This window comes from Berghia stephanieae, chromosome 4 (genome assembly GCF_034508935.2).
Source record: "Berghia stephanieae isolate SIO BIC M18660-M18661 chromosome 4, UCSD_Bste_1.3, whole genome shotgun sequence".
Lineage (NCBI taxonomy): Eukaryota > Metazoa > Mollusca > Gastropoda > Nudibranchia > Aeolidiidae > Berghia > Berghia stephanieae.
The window spans coordinates 38,469,775-38,492,666 of record NC_088363.1 but is presented as its reverse complement, the minus strand read 5'-3'; the positions used below and the strand labels follow the sequence as shown (position 1 = coordinate 38,492,666).

Sequence of the window (22,892 nt, the reverse complement as noted above, 5' to 3'; positions counted from 1 at the left end):
AGGGGGGGGGAGGGGGGGGGGAAATGAGAAAATTAGAATAGATATTGGGGAAAAATATGATTAATTTCAAATGGTCGAGGTTGGTTGACAAGTCTGGTGTGTGTGTATGACTGATTATCTTCATAAAAAGACTTGTCATTGAAGCTGATATGTGCTATTGTTACTACTATCATCTGGTGTCATTTTCCTTGTGTACTCTTTGGAAGAATTAACTTGGGTTTCCCTCTGACCTCTGCTAAACGGAAGGTAATCAGCAGATGGTGGCATACTTCTGTGCAGGTTTTAAACTTCTATTGATGTCCATTTAACAGGGAATCCAATCCTCCCTGTCAGCATCTGTTTTAGACTTTGGGTGGTCTCTGTTTAGGATCGTGGATTGCTACGGGATGTGTGTTTCTGGGATCCAACATCCATTCTTTTTTGCTTACTTCTTGGGTGCTTGGCCTCTTGAATCAGTGATCTTTGGTCTGCCTAATCTTCTTTTTCCCTAAGGTACAGTACTCGCTGGATATTCTCAAGTCGAATTCCAGCACACTGCATGCAATACCGCATGCTAGAGTTGGGTGACCAAATTTTATCTACACGATAATGATAGGTCATTACCTACCATAAGCATCGTATTTCGGCACACTTGGATTCTGGCATGCTTTTTGGCTTCTCCTGAGTGTGTACTAGAATCCAGTGATGTATGTAAAGTTACACAAGCAAATGATAATGATACTCATTCTTGCTATACTGGAAATGCAGGCAAATAAAAAAAAATAAAATAATACTGTTTCTTTTTCAATTTATTTTACTTGTTATGAAAAGTTATGTAGATATCAGTGTGTGAAGATGCCAAAATTCTCTCCATTATCTAAATCATATGAAACAATCCAGCACTAGTGCATAATACTGGATGGGGTTCCTGACCTCCCATAGTGGGCAGGGAGGCACTTTGTCTTCTATCCTCCAAAATCCGTTTTCCAACATGCTTTCTATCTTTGTCTTGAGATGAGATTACTTGACTTTGTCCTGGCTCTGGCCGGATACCCTAGCTGGGAGGGAAACAGTCAAATGTAGAGCTGAAGTTTTGAGAGATGATATTTGTTGTCTTGTAAATAATCTTAAAAACAAAGTGCATAACAATTTGGTCCCCAATTATATTTGCAAATCTTTATTTTTCCCCAGGGAAAAAAAACAACTTTAGTGAAATTCTCACATGCAACTCCCAATCAGTCAGTTTTTTAAAGAGTCATACAAAAATGTGTACTTTACGCTATCTGTAATTTTTTATTTAAGTCAGTGACATTTACAAGGCACCTGTATCATTCATTCTCGTCTATTTTTCCTTCCAAGAGAAGTTCTAAATAAACAATCTAGCTGCCACATTGTTGATGATGGCTGCATCTTACAAATGAACCCCTGACTTACTGGTTAAGCCATCCATTTCGGGCAGACTAAGATTTCGGTCAAAAGTCTAAATTTATACTTAGGTCTCGAGTCATTGTCTCACCTTTCAAAATTACACACAACATTCAGGAGGCCAAATCATAATCTGTGTTCAATCCTTTCTTTTTTAATATGATGTAAGTTATGGAAAATAATAATAATACTCTTATAAAGCGCACAGTATCCTCTAACATGAGGGTCTTGGCGCTTATTTATTATAATGAGATTTTATGTTGTTGTAAAGGGTCAAGAGCTTAATGACTAAGGATACTGTGTGCTATGAATCTTACTTATTTGATAATTAATTTTTTTTCCTTATTATTGTTTGTACGCACATGGTTTCCTCAAATTCTTTATTCATGTCCCCGGAGTTTGAGGAAACCTGCTTGAGTTTATTATTATATTATTATTTCCTTCTTGTAGGGTGCATGCTGTCCTCTAGCTCTACCACATGTGCTTGGAAAAACCATTCAGAGGAAAATAATTTTTCCTTCAGAGCCATACATTCAATGAAGCCTGAGTTTATCCTGGTTTTATAGTGTTAAAATAGGATAGGACACGTGCTTTCTGCAAGATCCTAACAGACCTACCTATAGAATCACTCAACCGGAAATTTAGTTATATCAGGGTTTACTATCCCCTTTTCCTCCTTTTTACTGGCGCTGATATAACCTAAAAGTAAAAAACACCATGAACTCCTTTAAAATAAAAAAAAATGTCAATACTTGTCAAAATACAAATCACCCCCCAATAGTTGGAAGAACGTTTGTGTGCTTTTCAACTGTAGTTCAGTCAGTAAAGAAATCATGACTATGACAACAAAATGATAATATCACGCTTTATTATTGAAACAAATTGAGAGACAATATGATAATTTATTATGGAAACAACTTATGATATCTGAGAATCTGACAAAGTGGGGGCCTCCACCACCCCTTTCCCTTCAATGGCTAAGACAGACCCTTTATAGGTAGCTACCCTGTCTTTGTTAGTACGCATGTCTGGTTTCAAAGTCTCCCACACTTTTTTCTTGGGGTTCAGCTGTGCATCCGGCTCACCTGAAAGTCAGTGAAAATATCATTATTATTACAAAGTACAGGTGTCATGTTCCGTCCTACATGTTAAATGTTGCTGTTGGCCAGGGACCCCTTGTAAAGCGCTTTGAGCATGTTTAGTGGAGATTGTGCTATATAAATTATAAAAGCTAAATTTCGGACAGAGACAATGCTGTTAACGACCAGGTACTCATTTTACACCTCAGTACGGTGAGAGAATGTGAGTAAGGAGCCATTTCCAAGGACTCAACTATGTGCCGAGCAAGGCTCGGCACCCAGGAACTTCCGATCCGAAAGTGAGAGTCATACCACAAGACCACATAGCCGCACTTCATCTTCAGTCTAGAAGAAAGAGAGGCAGATTATCAAATCTGTATAAAATATGAGAAATATCATGATGGCTATTTCAAACACCATTGCTCTTGGAGATATTTTTCTGACTCCCTTGTAAACACCACAATAATTGGGTAGCTGGGGCTCTCAGTTGTCCCGATAGCTCAGTTGATAGAGGACTCGCTTCACACGCAAAGGGACCAAGATTGGTCCCTGGTACAGTCAAGATTTTTTCTGACCCCCTGTCTTCTCAGCAGTGAATGGGTAGCACGGTCTGTTAGATCTGGTGGAAAGTACTTTGCAATCCTATCCAAAGGAAAACAAGCAGTTGCTATTGTCCATTTCATGCTATAAAATCGGGATAAACTCCGGCTCCATGGGTCTAATGCAGAGCTGCCTACTTGAAATTTCAAAAATTCGTAGTTTCCAAGGGAAAAAAGAAAAAGCCACATTAAATAGCTTTAGAAATAAATAATTTCCAGCATGGTCCAAAAATGCTCCAAAGTCCTGAATATAGGTTCTAAGGAACTAAACTTTCCTTTTCAACAAGATTTATTGAGTCAAAGAAATGAATGTTGATCTCTAGCTGGAGCCAAAAATTCGTATTTCTACGAATTTTTTGTATTACAAGGCAGGTCTGCTCATGGCTCTGAAGGACTAATTTAAAACAAAATAAATAATTGAGCTTTATATAGCGCAATATCCACTAAATGTGCTCAAAGCGCTTTACAAGGGGTCCCTGGTCAACAGCAACATTTAACATGTAGGACGGAACATGACGCCTGTTCGGCGATATTATAATTTTTCGGACAAAGGCAAAGCTGTTAACGGCCAGGTACTCATTTTACACCTGAGTATGGTGAGCGAATGTGAGTAAAGAGCCTTTTCCAAGGACTCAACTATGCGCCGAGCGCGAGGCTCAAACCCAGAAACTTCCGATCTGAAAGCGAGTGTCATACCACCAGACCACATAGCCGACTAATTGTAATATTTACTTACCAGGGAATTCTTTCACCCTGACACGATCTCCAATGGATGCGGACGTGGGAGGAACAAGGATTTCCGTCTTCTCTGGACTGGTTGCACACATGATCATGCCCTCTGACAAGACACCTCGCATTTTTGCTGGCTTCAAATTGCACATGAACACAGCTATACGGTCCTTCATCTTTAAACAATTTAAAAGAGGGGAAAAATAAATTAATAGAACGAAATGTGATCGCATATTGTTTTTTAATGTGGCACATGGGACAAGGATGTGACAATGTAAAAGTTAAAAGTTTTTAAAAAGTTTTTATAAACCATGTTAATCTCCAAAAGTTTTTAAAAAGTTTTTAAAACCATGTTAATCTCCAACCCTTTACAACAGCAAAACAAAACAAGTTCATCCCATTGGCTATTAACCACCACATCTCTTGGAACAAATTATTCTAACAATAATAAAAGAATTAATAATTTTAACAAAACAAAAGATTACAAATAAGCGGATCATGATTAGGCTAAAAAAATCCAGATTAAGTGAAAACTGTATCATTATGATAAGAAGCTGGAATATTCATTACTAAACCAATTAAGAAACTAGCTTATTGGTCTTATGATATGACAGAGCTTATGACGTATAGGCCCATGGTTCCAGTGCGGTAGCTGGATTATCTTCTTGTTTATCTCGTAGGTCATGCATATTAACCAAAGGGGATCTAAAACTTGTGCAACTTTGAGACAGCAGATTGGACAGGGTCATGATAGGGCATTACAACTAACTAAAAGTAAAAGTCAGCAAGAATAAAAAAAATTCAAACAACTTACAGCATTGATGGGAACGTGTTTGACAAGGCCGCTGACAATGGTTCTGTTTTTCCCTTCACCCAAGTCAACCTCTTCCACATAGAGAGAGTCAGCATCAGGATGTTTCTCCACCCCGACAATCTTTCCGACACGCATGTCTAATCGAGACACGTCAATTTCTGCATCTCCCTTCCCATCATCTCCTTTTGCAGCTTTAGCTTTACCATCGGCACCTGGATGGATAAAAAGCATTGAGACAAAACAGATAAGGGCCACTGAGACGCGTGATAAAAATTTGTTTCAAATATCAAATTAAGAAATTGAGGAGCAGGCACTGATGTAAAATCAAGAACTGAACAAAAGTGTATGAAATGTGCCAGACAAAGCAAGAAAGTAAAATACAAAAAAAAAAAAAAACATCTAAAAAAATCAGTCGACCTCGACTGAGGATCGAACCTCAGACCTTCTGATTACCGGTCAGATGGCTAGCACAAAAATGATTTTGCCTTATGTTTGTATTGAACGGAAATGAAAGCTACCATTGCTCTTAGTGTGGCATGTAACAAGCGTGCGTCTGGAGTTATGTGTGTGTGGGAAGGGAGGGGAGTGGGTGCAAAGCATGTTTGACCAGTGTTTTTTACACACTCGACTTATCGCTCTATATAATAATTCTAATATGTACCAGTACCAGTGGGAGACTAGCAAGAAATGATTACCTAAGGCTGTTACTGTTATATCAAAATCAAATAAGTAATTGAGGATGGGGTGAAAGGAGAGGCGTGGTGGAGATAAGTGAGGAGTGATAATGATTAGTTGGATCATGGGTGCAAGAGTGCCGGCCGATTGGATTACCGAAAAAAACGTCGCCGGCTTTTTGCGATTTGGATTTGATTGATTTTTTTTTTGGATTTTTTTGTTTTGTTTAGGTCCCAACAATCGGCTCGGGTACCTCCATATGATAAAGCGAAACTTTTGAATCACGATGCTACTGTGACCCGGAAGCGAGAGTTATATTATTAAATTTGAACCGGAAGTTGATTAGAGAAGAAATGAAAGTTGACCCAGACAAAAACACAGCATCCGTGAATCTTGCAGGCTTTTTCAGATTATATGTCTGGTCATAAGTAGACTCGCAGGCTTTTTGAGGTCCAGTTGCTTGCACCCATGAGTTGGAATCATGGTAAAGATTTCACTTACTGAGTCGACAATGTGACGTGCTGGCTTTGTCTTATTACTATAGCCACCAAATTAGAACTATATTCCATCTCTGAATGACATAAGATGCACTAAACACGACACCTCATTATAATGAGGGCTTACCAAAACCACACATATTTACCTGCCTCACATTCTTCTTCATATTCTTTGGAAAATACTCAACATGGAAAACTCGAAAACACAGAAATCTAAAAAAAATAGGCCCTGTTCCAACTTGTTTGAGATTTACGTGCTGCATTGCATAAAGGAGTACCTTCATTTTTTCCCTTCTTCTCTGTCTTAGTTTTCTTTGCTGGGGTTGTACTCTCCTCTTTAACCTCAGTTGGAGCAGTCCCTTGTTTGTTCTGGGTAGTTTTGGAAGGTCCATTTGTCACTGTCACAGGGCCTGTCATAGCAGCGGCTACTTCCTTTGATGGTACATGGATTTGACGCACTGGGATGGGTGGGGTGGGGGGAAGGAGGATAGAAACAATAATATATATGATCATGAAAGGAAACTTGGTCATGTAGAGTTGAGCTCTGTATCTTTGTTATATCATATTAATTATAGGGCTTTAAATGGACCAAAGGTTCCTTAAATGCGCTTAAGACATAAGTAACAATAACACTGTACAAAACATATTGCATTGTAAATACTGTTTGAGACAAAAGATAAAAAAAACAAAAAAAACAAAACAAAGAAAGACATGTACAGTAGTCAATGTCTTTCTGCACGCCAAATTCATGTCCACATCGCATTATGGTACATCATTCCTGGGTGACAGAATTTTTTTTCTAAATAATATGTCTCCATGACTACATGCAAGGTTCAGATAACTGCATGCTCTGCTTTGACCATCTTCTATTTTTCCCATCCAATATTTTTACAACCAATTTAAATCAATAGCAATGGAAATGCAGTTTCACACATCATACTAGTTTATCGGGTACACGTGATAGTGCCATAGCATTGTTAAGAAGGTTAATTATGGGTTACTACACAGTGAATCTTCATCATTCCCCAGGGCATTCGAGGTGTGCAAGCGCCGTAAAACACTTAAAAACAAACAAACAAACAGCATGTGAGGTGTCATAATCATAACGTTAGCGAGTTTACACACCACGAATATTTGCCACTCGCCAGGGCATGCAAGGTGTCATAATCCGTTAGTGAGCTTACACCATTCAGCCATTGTGTCTCCTTATGTAATAAATCTTTATTGCTGCAAGTGCAAGCTCTCTGTTGACAATCTTTTACTTTTTCCACCAGAGTTTTATTTTACGACTAGTGTAAATCAATGACAATGGAAAGACACTTTCATACTTCATAAATTATCTGGGACGAATCTTCATCGTTTGCCAGGCCAGGCAAGGTGTCATAATGTTAATGACAGATCACACCTTTCCGACAATTGCAACCTTTTTGAAATTGCAAGCTTGCGCTGAAAAGTTTGACAAGCTAAACAAATTAAATTGCTTGATTTAAGCATAGAATTCATTTTCAAAATTCTGACAAGCCTTGGTCGTCCCATTTGATAGTTAGAGTTTGAACAATACATATTTCAGAGGAGATAATCCACGATTTATTGACGTCCTTAAAGTCAGTCACATATTGGATTATTGCACACTTTTCAGCTCCCCCTAGCACCCTGCAGAAAAGTGATGACTACTGTATTATAAAACATTTACATTTTAAATATGGTGCTTATGACATCCTAAGTTTAGTATGGTTTCATATTTTAAAGTCATGTCAAGACGATGATCAGTTTTTATTTTAAATGAGACGTTGAAAGATTGATAACAATAATAAAGAGTGAAAAACAGACGATATTTTGAATTGTTCTGATTATCAAAATGTTTGGTTCATCTTTTTTGGGTTTAACACATTGAACATTCTATTGTGTTCATGTCAATTGATAAATGCAAAATTTATCATGTAAATTAGTCCATTAATGATCAATTCATTTTATCCTGTTGAAATCAAACACAGTGGAATCCATATAAAGCCAACACCATGTGAACAGAAAGATAGGTTGGTTTTTAAGCAAGGTTGATATTATCAATTATCAATGGAACACACTTACATAAAGAACTAAAAAATTTGGGACCAACAAAAGGTGTTGACTGTATTCAAAATTGCAGGTTACGACTGAGCCAAATCATAAATTAGGACAGACAATTTGAGCAGATTACTGATCTCCCTTTTATTCTAAGCGTTATTGTGGTTGTGGTGTTATTTTTGTTGTTATGTGAAGTTAATGAAGGGAAGGAGGTCAGTGTGACGCGAAAGACGAACGGAAGCAGTGGAGGGAATTGAGTTGTCAAGGAGAGGAGACGGGAGAGTAGTTGGAGATGTGAAAATTTACGGTTGATTATTGTGGACGTTTTCGTATGCATTTTGTTTATTTGTTATCTCGTGGCCGTTATATGATACTGGACCAGTTGGAGGAAACAAGTGAGGTTGATACGTCAGATGGGGGCAGCCAGTTCAGTCCATTCATTATTTAACTACAGTTATATTACTGTTCCTGCCTGTAAGAGGAGACAATTCTTGGTGAAGTGACAGAAAGAGAAAACCAGAGACTCACCTCCATTCCCTACTTCAGCCAGAATCAAACTCATCTTCAATGATTCTATTTCTTTTTTCAAGACATCATTTTCCTTCCTCAAATTCTCCTCCTCTCCTAAGCTAGCCTGCTTCACTAAGGGGTTAAAAAAAAGTGGATAACTTAGCATACATGATAAAATGTCCAAAAAACAAACAAAAAGATGGTAACCATTAAATATTGTGTATTATTGCGAATTGCAAAATAAAAAACCATTGGTGTGAAAACTATGAATGCATTTGTGACCAAAACCAATGGTTCTCTCCATAAATGGGGATTGTCTAATGCAAGAGAATAAATTGAGAATAACAACAGCCAACCAACCCCCCCCCCCCCCCCCCCACCCACTCCGAGAAAAAATAAAAATAAATTGTGGAAACAGGGTTACACTTTGCTGATCATCGAGAGGTTGTTACGATTGTTTCTTTCTTCGTGATAATCTGACATCAGCCCCCCCCCCCCCCCCCTCTCCTTGTTTTTAATCCAAAAAATGGACACTTAATTGATGAATGAAAACTTACCTGCAGCCTTTCTTATAGAATCAATTTGGTTCTGGAGATTGGCCAGAATTGTTTCTGTTTCCGCAGCCCTTGCTTTGATACGGTCCAATTCCTGACCAGAACTCATTTTTCTAAAAATATAAAGAACAAAAAAAGTATTGGATGCTAAGTTTCACTAGAGGCCATTTGTTCGATAGCTCATATTTTAAAATCTGAATCTTCCTTTGATGTCCACCTTCATTCATGAAGATTTTATATGAACAATATAACATTAAGGTGAAAATTCAGCAGTGATCTAGAAGCTCTGAAAATAAATCTAAAGTGGGTGCAGATGTAACTTCCAGCGTTAAATTGTTCCAATCTGTGATGGTTCTGTAGTAAAATGAGAATTTTCTGAGGTCTTTGGTGGATGTTAGGGGAATGAAACTGTCCATGTGGGAATTTCTGGATGTTTGTGACGGTGTTTGGAGATCAGGATTTGAAATCGCCACCAGGTTTTTCTTTATCATGGTCAGGTGTGCTATTTTCTTCTTAATTTGGAGTGACTTCCATACAAGTTGATCAATCATGCTGCTCACACTTGATGTTTTCTCATAATTTCCCGTAACAAAATGAGTGGCTAGTCTCTGTACTGCCTCCAGTTTATCAAAAAAGGTGTTTTGCGTGTGGGTCCCAAACAGTGCATGCATATTCAATTTGTGGTCAAACCAATGACTTGTAAGCCAATGATTTTAGGGTCCTATTTGCTATTAATGTGATGTTGTTGATGAACTACCATGCACTAATAATAATAATAATAATAATAATAATAATAATAATAATAATAATAATAATTATTATTATTATTTTATCAGCAACATCATTATCTGAATACTAACTGAGCTAACATTGTGTTACTAACTGCACAACAAAGAACCCTTAAAAGGATATTTCACAGAACACGGAAGAGTTCCAATAAATCTTGAATTCATTTTAGCTTTATGTCAAATGAAAGCTGTGCCTCGGCATAATTTTCAGTATTGAAAATACTAACCGTGATTCAAGAGTAAGTGTCTTGAAATAGTAATTGTATGAATATGGCAGATTCTGGTATGGTGATGAATTGAAAATCAAAGCTTGTCTAGATCCAAGAATCTTACTAGAGTGGTACCTCAGTGTTGTTTGACAAATCTTGTTCAAGACCATGTAGGATCTGGAGACGACAATGATTAACAACATCACTATTTCTTCATATAACAGATGAGCACAGTTCTATATTTCAAACTGAACACCTAGAACTAAAAAAAGATTTGAGATTTTATATAGCGCGATATCCACTTAATGTGCTCAAAGCGCTTTACAAGGGGTCCCTGACCAACAGTAACACGTAACATGTAGAACGAAACATGACCCCTGTACTGTTAGGCGATATTACAATTTTTTGTGACAGAGACAACGCTGTTGACGGCAAGGTATCATTTTACACCTAAGTACGGTGAGAGAATGTGAGTAAAGAGCCTTTTCCAAGGACTCAACTATGAGCTAAGCGAGGCTCGAACCCAGAACCTTTCGAAAGCGAGTGTCATACCACAAGATCGCATAGCCACTCAATTCAATGATGGAAGTCACTTACTTGTCTTCAGGACAGTAACAGTGTCTACAATGTAAACACTAAGCAGCGAGTTAAACTACAATCTAAAACTATTTAAACCTCATGGACATAGATGGGTCTATACACAGAAAATAAGATGAGAAGCCTCTTTTTTTCTGTGAGTCTATTTCTACACTGCACGTTTACACCCCAATGGCGGTACATAAAAACGGGTTTTAATTAATTTTATGATTATTTATTGTCATAATTTCATTCGTATTTCCTTACAAATGGGTATTCCATCTTCTGTCCCATCATTGTTTATGCTTATTCGCCTTAACTACGCATTTCACACATCCTTCATTCGACATTAGTCTTATTTGTCATGTTTTGTTGATAAAGGGGAAACCCGAAACATCCACATTATATGTCTTCGTGTAATAAATTGAGACTTACAATTCAATGCTTATCGTTATTTTTTCCCTCGAGCTTCAAGCAGCAACATTTTCATTAATTAATCAGCACCGCCAACAGAGGTGCATAAAAACGGTGCGCTTTTTTTAAACCGCCAAAAGAGATGCATAAAAACAGTGCGTTTTTGTACACCTCCCACGGAGGTGCATAAAAACGCTAGCTATCAAAATTAATTAACATTAACATACCAAGCCAATGTCTGATTGATAATTATAGGAAGTGTCAATTGCCAAGGAGTGAGTCCTTGGTAGTTGACGGTTCATCAATTGCCAAGGAGTCAAATTGGAACTCTTCAGCCGCATGTGGTGATTTCAGTCGGGCCTCAATCAGCTGCATGTGGTGATTTCAGTCAAGCCTCGATTTGCGCGCATACGAATCTCGAACCCCGTCACTTTCTTTTCTTCCATTCGCCATTCACTCATTCCTTGTCAATCGTTGTGGAAAGGATCAAGTCCACACTTGTTGGCATTTGTTTTTAATTTTTATGTCTTTTCACGAATTCAAAGATGATTTAAAATAATACCAAACAAAAATTACTGTTGATTTCGGATTCAGCGGGGGAAAAAAAAAACAGAAGGACGAGGTGGCAAATCCCTGCCAAGATGTCCTAGATTAAAAAAGAAAGTAAGATTTCCTTTATTTTAAAGGAAATATACTGCACATCGTCTTAATACGGAATAATTAACGTAAAATATTTGTGCAACAAGATCAATCCGTGGCATTATTAGTAAATAGTTGATGATCTACCAACTGGCAAGGTCCGTAACAAAAAGAGGAAATATGAGAGAGAGAGAGAGAGAGAGAGAGAGGGGGGGGGGGGGGAATGACAGAGAAATACATACACAGAGGAAAAAATGGCAGAGAGGGAAAAGAGAAAATTACAGAGAGAGAGAGAGTGTGTGTGTAATGGAGGAAAAAAAAAGAGAAAACGACACACAGAGAGAAAGAAGAGTAAAAGAGACTATTAATTAATATTAATACATAACATCACTCTGTGGCAATGCATCACTTCATGACACTAAAGGTACTCCGTGGCAGTTAAAAGTACACATGCGTAGTTGATGAACTGACACGGTCCTTGGCAATTGACGATTTGACAAGGCTGTCATTATTCCCAGACGCCTGTCTGGGGATAATAAAAATTCGTTATCCCCAGACAGATGTCTGGGGATAACCAATTTCTGTTATCCCCAGACACCTGTCTGGGGATACTATCCCCAGACGCATGTAGCAAGTGGGCAGAAAGATTTTATGCAAAATGCCAAACTAGGCGTGAAAAATACCAAATATTCTGGAAAAAATACTAGTGGTTGTGTCCCAAAACAGTTAATATATCAAGTGATATTTAACACAAGATGAAAGTAAATAGTGATCAAATGTCAAATCCAGCTCTTTTTAAAAAAATATTTTAAAGCAAATGGATCAATGAAATTTCTTTTGTTACTTTGATCTGAAAACGTCAAACTGGCAATTCGACTTTTATTTTCAACCAGGAAGAAAGTTGTTAATCATCAAATCTGTTCATAGTCCACCAACCATTTAAATTTTCATAACCTATCAACCTGTTAACTTTATTGATCATCTCTTGTTTCTATAATTTGCTCATTCTGGCCACAATTTTGGGGGCGACCGGGAATAATTTTTATGTCGCGGACGAATTCCTAGGCCATGGTGTTGTTCGCCCCAAAGCCCAAAGCCCACACCTGCTATTTTCCTGTCTGCTTCGCACAAGACAATACAATTTAGTATCACACGTCCACAAAACTAGATCCAACAACATATTTTTATTCGAATCAGAGATGAAAATAACTACCAAAACAAGGAAGCAAAAATGGTGGAAATATGTTTAGCTCATATATGATGAATTTAAAATATTCCGATAGCGGTGTGAATAGGCAGCTCAGTGGGTAAGGCCACCTTTCATTTTACTCCTTTTAGCTGCACAGATTCGACCCAGTCGCGACCGACCCCCCCCCCCCACTCTTTTTTTTACTTTTCTTTCTTTCTTCCCAATCGATATTCATTGTTTTCACTTTTGTTACGAGTTCCGAGCAAGAGTTTTTTTTTAATCAGTTGAATTTTTTATTTCTCCGATAATATTATTTCATTATTTAATTTGCTCTAGATCTATTATTGTTTTTTTTTGTTTTGGTCAATGATGATAATAATAATAATAATAATAATAATAATAATAATAATAATAATAATAATGATAATAATAATTGTAATATTTGTTATTATTATCACTATTACCATCATAATCATTATTATATTATTATCAATAATAGTATTATTTTTTATTATTAATACTCTTATTATCATACTATTACTATTATTATTATTATTATTATTATTATTATTATTATTATTATTATTATTATTATTATTGTTAACACTATTCCCTGCTCCGAGGGAAATCTCTCTTTTTCTTTTTTTTTTTTTTATATTTTGACCTAAACCTTAGAGTTTTTTGTTTGCTAAACCTTTATGTAAATGTTCCGTTTCTGAGCATGAATTTCTTAAATTGTTTTTATTTTTAAAACAATTATTGTTTTTATTTTTTAAAACAATTATTGGTTTTTTTTCTCCTCTATCTGACCATTTGGTCGCTCTCTGAATATTTCTATTTGTTTGCTTTTTAATTATTTATTCTTTTTAGACACTATTTGAGATCGGAGTGGGGACGAATATATTTGCTAGAAACTAGAAAAAAAAAACAAGAGAGAGAGAGAGAGAGAGAGAGAGAGAGAGAGAGAGAGAGAGATAGTTCAATAATAATAAAAAAAAAAAGAGGTGGGGGGAGGATGGGTGGGACATTTATCCCTTTCAACGTTCTGTAAAAAGAAGACGGAATTTTAAAAAAAAAAAAAGTGACGTTACCAGGATTCGAACCCACAACGTCGATTATGGTCAAAGTTCCAGGGCAGACGACTAAACCATTCGGCCATGACACCCACTTCGAAGTCGACGCATATTGTGTATATGTAGTAACAACTGATTTTAATGTTGGTTAATTTTATGTTTTTATAGATATTTTATTAACTTTCCTTATTTCTATGTGCATCTGGAAACATTCCATATTCTGGAATGTGGATAATTGTTTAAAAGAGCGGAGTTTCAAATATGCGTCTGGGGATAATGAAAATTCGTTATCCCCAGACAGGTGTCTGGGGATAACAAATTTTTATTATCCCCAGACAGGTGTCTGGGGATAATCACAGCGATTTGACAATTGTCAAGGTCCTTGGCAATTGACGCTACCATAATTATAATGGAGACTAATCTTTAAATTTAAAATGACAAAGAGATGAGTGACGTCAATTTCGTTCCTTCTGTAGAGGAGATTTAATTATTTTTGTGGTATTACTTATCTATTACATCATGCTCACATTCATTCATCATTCATATGTTGTTGACATGTTGACTTTACGTACGTCTTCTCTTCACGTGCATTTACAGATTGAGATTGGCCCCAAAATGTTGTATCAGAAAAGATGGTAATTCTGCATTCTCTAGAAAAATAATTGGGAGGATTAGACGAAGTCTGTTTATATACTATAACGTTTACCTTCCTCAATGTCGATGCAGAAGTTCAGCAGTCGACGTTGTCGAGCGAGACAAGTGACTCGAGACAAATCGAAACTAGGTACACACTAGTGTCGAGCGGAAGTCTCGATGATACCTCAAGTCATCGGCCACCAACACTCAAAACTTCCCGAACTCGATGACCAAGGAAAAGTCGGGAATTCCCGAGAAGTAGCACTTCAACTGAGCTTTGGATGGATTTTTTGTATTAAAACTTAAAATACATTAAATAAATTCACTTTGTATAATAATAAAACATTGATACCTATAACCATTTTGATCTATTTACGACGTTTGTGTTTTGTTAGCTGTTTAAAATATGATATAACGTCAATACCCAATACCAATGACTAGGTATTGAATGAAAGCACCGATGACTAGAGCGATGCTCGAGACTTTTTTGAGTCTCGAGACGCAAAAAAGTCTCGAGCTTCGCTGGAATCATCGCCGACTAGAGAGGGATGAACAATGCAGATAGTACACATTGTTAGTAACGCGTGCGTCGCTCGCGCAGTATAGTCTCGAGACTCGGGACTCGGGACTCAATACGAGAAGCGTCGATGACCAAGATTCTCGAGACGAGAAAAGCATCGAGAACTAAGTGGAGGTCGGGAAATTCTCAGTCGTCGATGACCTGACTTCTCAAAACCTAAAGCATCGGTGACCTTTTGGTGACCCGGATGCCCTCCCCTAGTACACACTTCACCATTGACTTACGTCGATGCACTTCACTGACACACACAAGGAATAACTCGCGAAATTTGACGTAAGAAAAAAGAGTTGCTCACCTTGATTGAAATGAAAATCTACTGATGTCCAAGAGATACAGACAACACCAAAAGGTTCATTATAGAAGCTATCTATATTTTGTTCAACGCAGGTGTTCAAGACACTCGGATACCAGATAAATAAATTATAATTTAATGTCATACTTTATTAATTCATTTTAATTCGGTTATCTGTTGCAATGATGTTTGTTTTATGTTCTCGCTGACAAGGTACCCACCGAAAGTGGGCGTTGACTTGTAATTGTGTCTCACTCACTCACGACTCCTTTTTTTTTTTTTTCTGTGATGCATTCAATCATTGTATTGAGTGTGTGCGTTTGTCTTCTCATACTGTGAAGATGATAAACGTTCTTTCCATGTTATGTTATAGGAAAATGATATAGAATGGAGTTAATGCATTGGCTATATATGTCAACAAAGAATGGAATTATTATGCATGCTCTAGACGTCTATATGGAAAATTTTAAATGCCATTTATAATTTAAATCGGATATCTTTAGACTATTCTAACCATTGGGAACTAACCATTGAAATTTTCCTAACAACTTTTTTCTCTGCCTCTCGGCGGCTCGTTTTGACACAAGAATCAAACGATGTTAAGTGTTGTCAGTGGCTGGATGGGTGACAGTAATCATGGAAAAGTCTGATCCGGACATTGTGTTCTTGGGTAGGCATACTTTACCACACTCTACTCAGGTGTGAATACCTGGCTAGAGGCAGGGATATTGTAAAAGTGTTAGTACAAAAAGGACGTCTATCAGGCAACTGTTATTTACAAAATTGATATGGTTCCATATTGCCTGCTGGGGGAATAAATGACACATTGTGAAGCGCATTGAGAATGGTAAATCTGTGGAAATGCGCTAACTTTTAGTTCAGATAAAAGAATTTTTGAAGGTGTGGATAGGGAATGTGGTTGTTTTATTTTAATCTAGCCATGAACAATAATGGTTATTTACTGGACTTTTGATATGGTGCAAGGCTATTTTAATATGTTTACCTCCTGGACAAAACGTTTTTGTAAACAAGTGACTGGTCTACCCGAGCCACTACAAATGACTAATGTTACATGAATCGGACTAATTGTTTTATTTACTTTTTAACGATCAGGGTTGGAAATGCCTCTTCTTGGATCAGCAGAGTTTGGTGTTAGGACTTTCTACGCTGCAAGTCACCCAAATGACAAATGTGGATCCAATGGTTTGCCCCTTACGCCCAATTCAGCCAAGATTCTTGGCAGATTTCAGTTTCTGACCACTTTGAACCACCCAAATATTTGCCAGTACATTGACATCAACAAAACAAAACATGGTAATGTATCTTGGAATATTTGTTGATTTTTAATAATCAATTTTCTAGTTTCAGTCTCTCTCTCTCTCTCTCTCTCTCTCTCTCTCTCTCTCTCTCTCTCTCTCTCTCTCTCTCTCTCTCTTTCTCTCTGTCTCTCTCTCTCTCTCTCTCTCTCTTTCTCTCTCTCTCTCTCTCTCTCTCTCTCTTTCTTTCTCGCTGTCTCTCTCTCTCCCACTCTCTCTCTCTCTCTCTCTCTCTCTCTCTCTCTCTCTCTCTCTCAGTCTCTCTTATTAAATCTCTCTTATTCTTCTTTTTGTTTTTCTTTTCGTTCATCTTCTTGTTCTTCTGTGATAGCATTGTATGAGACTATGAAAGAGCTATGAAAAACTCTAAGGACATAACATAAAATCCCATTATTGTCACAAGAATTTACTAATCAAAAGTCACCATGCCTTCAGCTCACCGACATAGCATCTGAACATCTATCCCAAATATCCATAATTTTCTCATATACTTCAACACATTTCATTTTCACTGCTTCACAAGAGATATCATAATGACAATGTTAAACACTTGTCTAATTGCATTTTGGTAGATACATTAATAAATTAAAGCCTGAAAGACAAATTTATTTGATCGTTTAGATTGTTAAAGATTCGGTAAAAGCAAATGAGGATGTCAACATGGTGCTGGCATGGCTGTATCCACCTGACCCCCTAGCAACCTCAACTATCAGAGAAAGGAAAAGGGAGTGGGGAAGAGGGGGGGGGGGGGGGGGGGGGGGGGGGGGGGGGGGGAGAGACAACACTTCTTTTGCAAATGTATGTTGAACGCTAATTTGACTTTGATTCTTGTAACTTCCACAGAATGTATGCTCATTATTTCTGAACATTATGGAACTACTCTAAAAAGTAAATTGGAGGAGGCTAATGACCTGTCGTGAGTAGATACAAAACTTTATCACTCTGTGGTTTTAGTTGTTCTTCAGAGCTGTAACATCCTTATAGCTGGGGTTTATCCTCGTTTTTTTTGTAGCCTTAAATATTCAGTCACAATTGCTCGGGTCTATCCCAAACAGCACCCAATCAGCTGGGCAGATGGCGAGTGGGGTTGGAGAAGGGGGAGAGAGAAAAATCCTTGCACCTGAGATCAGTATTGGTTGCTTTACATATGGGTTGTGATTTTACTGTTGAGCTGTTGATCTTCTTCTTCTTCGTCTTCTTCTTCTTCTTCTTCTTCTTCTTCTTCTTCTTCTTCTTCTTCTTCTTCTTCTTCTTCTTCTTCTTCTTCGTCTTCTTCTTCTTCTTCTTCTTCTTCTTCTTCTTCTTCTTCTTCTTCTTCTTCTTCTTCTTCTTCTTCTTCTTCTTCTTCTTCTGCTCTGTTTTACTCTCCCACTAAATATGAGTGATAGCATCTTGCAGTGAATTCTATTCTAGGTCTTAGGGGTGGGAGCTCACCTTTTGTCGACCTTTTGAAAGTGATCGCTCAATGTCGTAAGTTATTGATAGATCTATGTAGTCTATAAGCTTATTTTGATGTTGAAATGAATGTTTTTGACCTCAGCAATTTCACATCCACCCGATCAATTATTAACCTCTTGAACTTAATAATGGTATGTCATTTATTTTTTCTATTGCTTCTTTCTTATATTTATTTCACAGCTTTTAATTTTATATCATTTTGTCTATACTTGGGACCCTGAAATTTCATGTCATTCATAAACAACATTCGTACACAATTAGCAAATTCATTAATTTTTAAAGCATTAATACATATGTGAATGTCAGACTTACTCATAAACATGGACTGGAGTTACTTACTTACTGTGTATTGTGCCTGTTGACATATAGGGCATCAAGTATACTAGAGGTGGAAACATCAAATGCTGCTGTTTCTTCTGCTTAATTCTTTCATCTATTTGTTTTGAGATGGATTATGAAATTAACCTAATATTATTGTGAAACAAATAATATATTACAATTTACAAACACCATAATGATGGTTGATAAAATCAAGTGTTATAGTAAAGGATAACTTTAACCTTCATTTCACAGGGAGTCTGATGTTGTCCGCATTGCATATCAAATCCTGGAGGGTCTATACTATCTTCACACTAATGGCGTTGTCCATAGAAATATCAGTCTTGATAACATACTCATCACAAAGGAAGTAAGTAATCTAGTTCATCAAAATGATAAATAGAATTATTTTATATAATTTATATTTTATATATTGGGGAGGGGGCAGGGGGGGGGGAGGGGGGTGGGAAGTGGCCATGTGGTTACCTCATTGCACTGTTACCTGAAGGTCTCGTGTTCGAGCCCTGCTTCAGGTCCTTTAGTATTTGTTTTTTTCCTTGAGCAAGATTATTAACGCCCATTTTGGTCACTTTGGACAACATGGGTGATTCCTGTTGACATTAGAAGTCTTGTTTGATGGAATATATCTATTCCTTCATGGAATGCCGTTGCAGTAGGGCGTAATATAAATATATAACCAATGACATTTTGACAGTATGAAAAAATAATTAATCTCTTGCAGGACTTATATCTTAAATCTTCCTCGAGTTCAGTGTCCTGACATTTAAAAAATAATGTCATATGTATGACTGAATATATATATATATATATATATATATATATATATTATATATATATATATATATATATATGTATTAATACCGGATAGGGAGACTTTTGGTACCCCTATTAGTTCATTTTACAGTACTTTACCAATAGGGAGACCAAAATCCGGTCCCCCTATTGATTTGACCTCTAGCACATTCACTTTTCTATTTTTAGTTTAAGGTTGTCAACCCAACCGTCAAGGATATATAATTGTAAATCATAGTATTGAAGTTATTTGTTAAACACCACAGTAAGAAGAGTTATGCCTAAATTTTCACGTTGGTCAATAAGGTGACCGCCTGAAAAAAGTACAATAGGGGTACCAGTGTTTTCATCGATATATTTCAATAGTGAGGCAATATATCTTTCCGAAATTTTCTCTAAAATTCTAGAGCATTATATGGATTTTTATAGTAATGAAAACCTAATATAAAATTGTGTGAAAGTTGATGAACTGAGGAATGAACAAGATATACGAATTATAATCTATTTTTAGAAACAGATTTATCGAATCTTGGTCCGGATTCTTATCTTGGTGACAAGAGACAAGCAAACATAGTAACTCTTTTTTTCGTGAAACGTATGTTTAGTCAATTTCGCGCATAAAGAGGCACTCGGCACTCACTCACTCTGCAAGTCGGTAGTAGGTGGTTATCAGTTATCAGCTCGGCCTTTAGTTCTTAGTCAAACGCTTCATCAAACCCATTATTGAGTAGCATGTTGATGCCTGATGCCAGTTGAAGCCATCTCGACGTCGTGAAATGGAGCATCTTCTGTCATAGCAGTAGAATCGTCAGATGCCGCATTTAAATCCTCCATTCCAGGCGTTGCTGTTGCCATATCGATCTTCGAAATGATTTGGTCTAGACGTCAAGTTGACTCGTTCTATGTCTGAAGAGATTTTAAAGTGCAATACCTAACATTATAACTTGATCTACAAAAGAGTCTTTTTAAATGAACCGCTGTGTTTCTATATTTTTCAAGAACCAAGGATATCTGATAACCACTGACTACTGACTTACAAAGAGAGTGGCCGACGGACGTCCTCTCTATAGCCGCAAGTATTTTTTCGTCACTTGCTGAGTTCCAAACTAGACGTCTATGGCATCGTGGGGTAAATTGATGCTGGAGGCATCATTGAAGAGACACCGAGATAATTATAATGGTAAGTTATTGGCCATTCTTATTACATCACAGTTGATTTAAGATTTTCAATAGGGTAGACATCACACACCGATTGATGATTGTCACTTGTCAGTCAGTCATTTGGAAGTGGAGTCAGATAATTCGGGAACTTCTGTAGACTGTAGATTCACACTAGTGAGTAAGATCTGTCGTTTACTACTAATACTACTACTACTACCACTACTACTTTTAGTTTTAGCGCTATCCAACTCAACACTTCTCGTGTTTATTTTATTTTGGCAAAACTAGAATGGATTTTTGAAAAGAATATAAAATAATTTAAACTTAAACCTGTCTTTGCATCTTGCTTTATGCATACAGTATGCCATATCACAGCCATCACAAAATCATAGTTTAATGTTGAGAATATGCTATTTCTTTTGTAACTTCAGATCAGAGAGATTTGAGCTTTAAAAATCCTGAAAAATGTCTTGCTGTCAATCCAGACAACCCTTTTGATGTGATCTATGATGTTAATGGTAAGAATGTAATTTGATGAGGAAATGAATAACATTGAGGTACACATAGTTTGCTTTTTTTTTTTTTTTTTTTTGAGTCATGATGTGTAATACTATTACAGTCCACTCCGGATAATTGCAACTCATTTAATCGCAACTTTCGGTTAATCACAATATTTCCTAAGCAATGGAAATAATTCTATATAAAAGTCACTGGTTAATTGCAACAAACTTCGGTTTTTTAAAAAGTGGTAAATTCAAGAAATCAAACAGTATATCATGATTAAATTTCATCATGGATGAAATCGTGACAGGTTGAAGAATCGAGAGTGAGCAGGATTTAATGCTACAGTAGTGTGTCACCACTCTGTTAGAGTCGAAAGAGGGCGGGGCTCTGCAGTATGGGTTTGTGACGTCATCGGTGGCCATTAAATAGAAGAGGGGTGGGGCTGGTCATAATCTTGACAACAGGTTATAAATGACAGTTATAAAGAGAGACTGAGCGATATCCTTTGTTTTAGGATTAACAACTGTGCATTGTGACCAATGAGTTTGGTGAGAGCTTATTGTCTCTCATTAAGGCTAATCTCTTTAACTCTGACAAATGTTGAATTGCTGAGAAAAAAGATTGAAACTTCTTCCAATCTGAATAAGATATCGGCTTGCTTCATAGCTGCTTTTGGTTGACAAATCTACACGGGGCTGCCATATGGTTTTTGTTTCAATCAAATTGCTCTATATGTGGTTGACTAAGAATATTATTTACTGGTTTGAGTTGACAATAAATGTGTAAAATGTTGAAATAGTGGACAGGAAACTGAATTTCGGTTAATCCCAACATTTTCGATGATCCCAAGGTATTGCGATTATCCTAAGTGGACTGTACCTGAATCTTGAACGAAAAACTATCATATGGATATGATTATAGACAGATTGGTTTCGGGAATTATATTTCCGTCCTCCCTTGCCAACTCTGACGTTCTTGAAATTTAAAAGAAAATAGCCAGAAGGTTTCGGACTTAATTTTCTTTTTTTTCCAAAGGACAATAGTCATAAGGTAAATAATTTTTAAAAAATCCTTTTACAGCATAAGATGGCAAGATTTTTTGTTTAAGAGTTTAGAGAAAAACTTGCACATGATAGTCTTCAGCTTTTTTTTGTTGTTTTTATTTTCTATATAGACTCCAACTCAGAGCCTGAAAGTGATGCAGAACAAAGTTCCATATCACATGATTCATTTGTGGTAAGTATGTACATTAAAATAAAATCATAACATTTGTATAGCGTTTATCCACAGTTGGCACCATGCTCAAAATGCTTCACATCACCATATTTTGTGGTGGACAAAACACATTTGCCACAAAAGATGAGACCTGCAGTCTGTTAGGCGCAATACAATATTTCAGGACAAGGACAACACTGTTTTACACCAGTGAGATCTCCTAGTTTTTTGTTGTTAAAAATTTTTCTTTGCAGTGGACTTCGCCAACAATAACACTATTTTAAACCTTCCTCGTTATATTTTGAAGTGATATTCATTGATGAGCCATTCACATTTGAAGTCGTTTGTTTTTTATTTGACAAAATGTGAAAATGATGCGTTTCCAGGAAAAATTAAAATAGCTTCTGTTGGGATTATACTTTTGATCTCGCATTTTGTCCAAATTCTCTTGCATCGTAATGTTTATCAACTTTTTTTGTTAACTATATTGCAGTTGCAAGGTTAGGAAGTTCATATTGTTGCAATGACAACCGTTTATATGTCCAGAATCGTAGTGATATAAAAAATTGTTTTGTAGTTGTTGGTCCTGGTGTAGGATTTAAAGAGTTGGTTAAAAACGGTTTACTGAAACCCTGGTTGGTGTATCTATATTTATCCAAGCACAGTTGAACATATTAAATACTTAGACAATATGTCTGCCTTTCTCAACTCTTTTTTATTATACTTGCATTATTAACCAGCTAATTGTTTAGTTGGATTATTAAACAATGGCTCTTCATGTTTATT

The 22,892-nt window shown here is 36.7% G+C and overlaps 2 protein-coding genes across 2 annotated transcripts; one reads left to right on the top strand and one right to left on the bottom strand.

Moving 5' to 3' along the window:
* Positions 1–4: 4 nt before the first annotated feature.
* LOC144970527 (aminoacyl tRNA synthase complex-interacting multifunctional protein 1-like) lies at positions 5–14,520 on the bottom strand. Its single transcript, XM_078910264.1, has 8 exons — positions 14,386–14,520; positions 9,941–10,099; positions 8,929–9,038; positions 8,390–8,503; positions 6,076–6,255; positions 4,626–4,837; positions 3,819–3,987; positions 5–2,489 (listed from the first exon to the last, which is right to left on the bottom strand). The coding sequence occupies exons 2-8, from the start codon at positions 10,090–10,092 to the stop codon at positions 2,323–2,325; spliced, it is 1,104 nt and encodes a 367-aa protein (XP_078766390.1). The 5' UTR covers positions 10,093–10,099; positions 14,386–14,520; the 3' UTR covers positions 5–2,322.
* Positions 14,521–15,284: 764 nt separating this feature from the next.
* On the top strand, positions 15,285–19,194 carry LOC144971767 (TBC domain-containing protein kinase-like protein). Its single transcript, XM_078912840.1, has 5 exons — positions 15,285–15,378; positions 16,435–16,635; positions 17,481–17,553; positions 18,669–18,783; positions 19,156–19,194. The coding sequence occupies exons 2-5, from the start codon at positions 16,443–16,445 to the stop codon at positions 19,192–19,194; spliced, it is 420 nt and encodes a 139-aa protein (XP_078768966.1). The 5' UTR covers positions 15,285–15,378; positions 16,435–16,442.
* Positions 19,195–22,892: the final 3,698 nt, after the last annotated feature.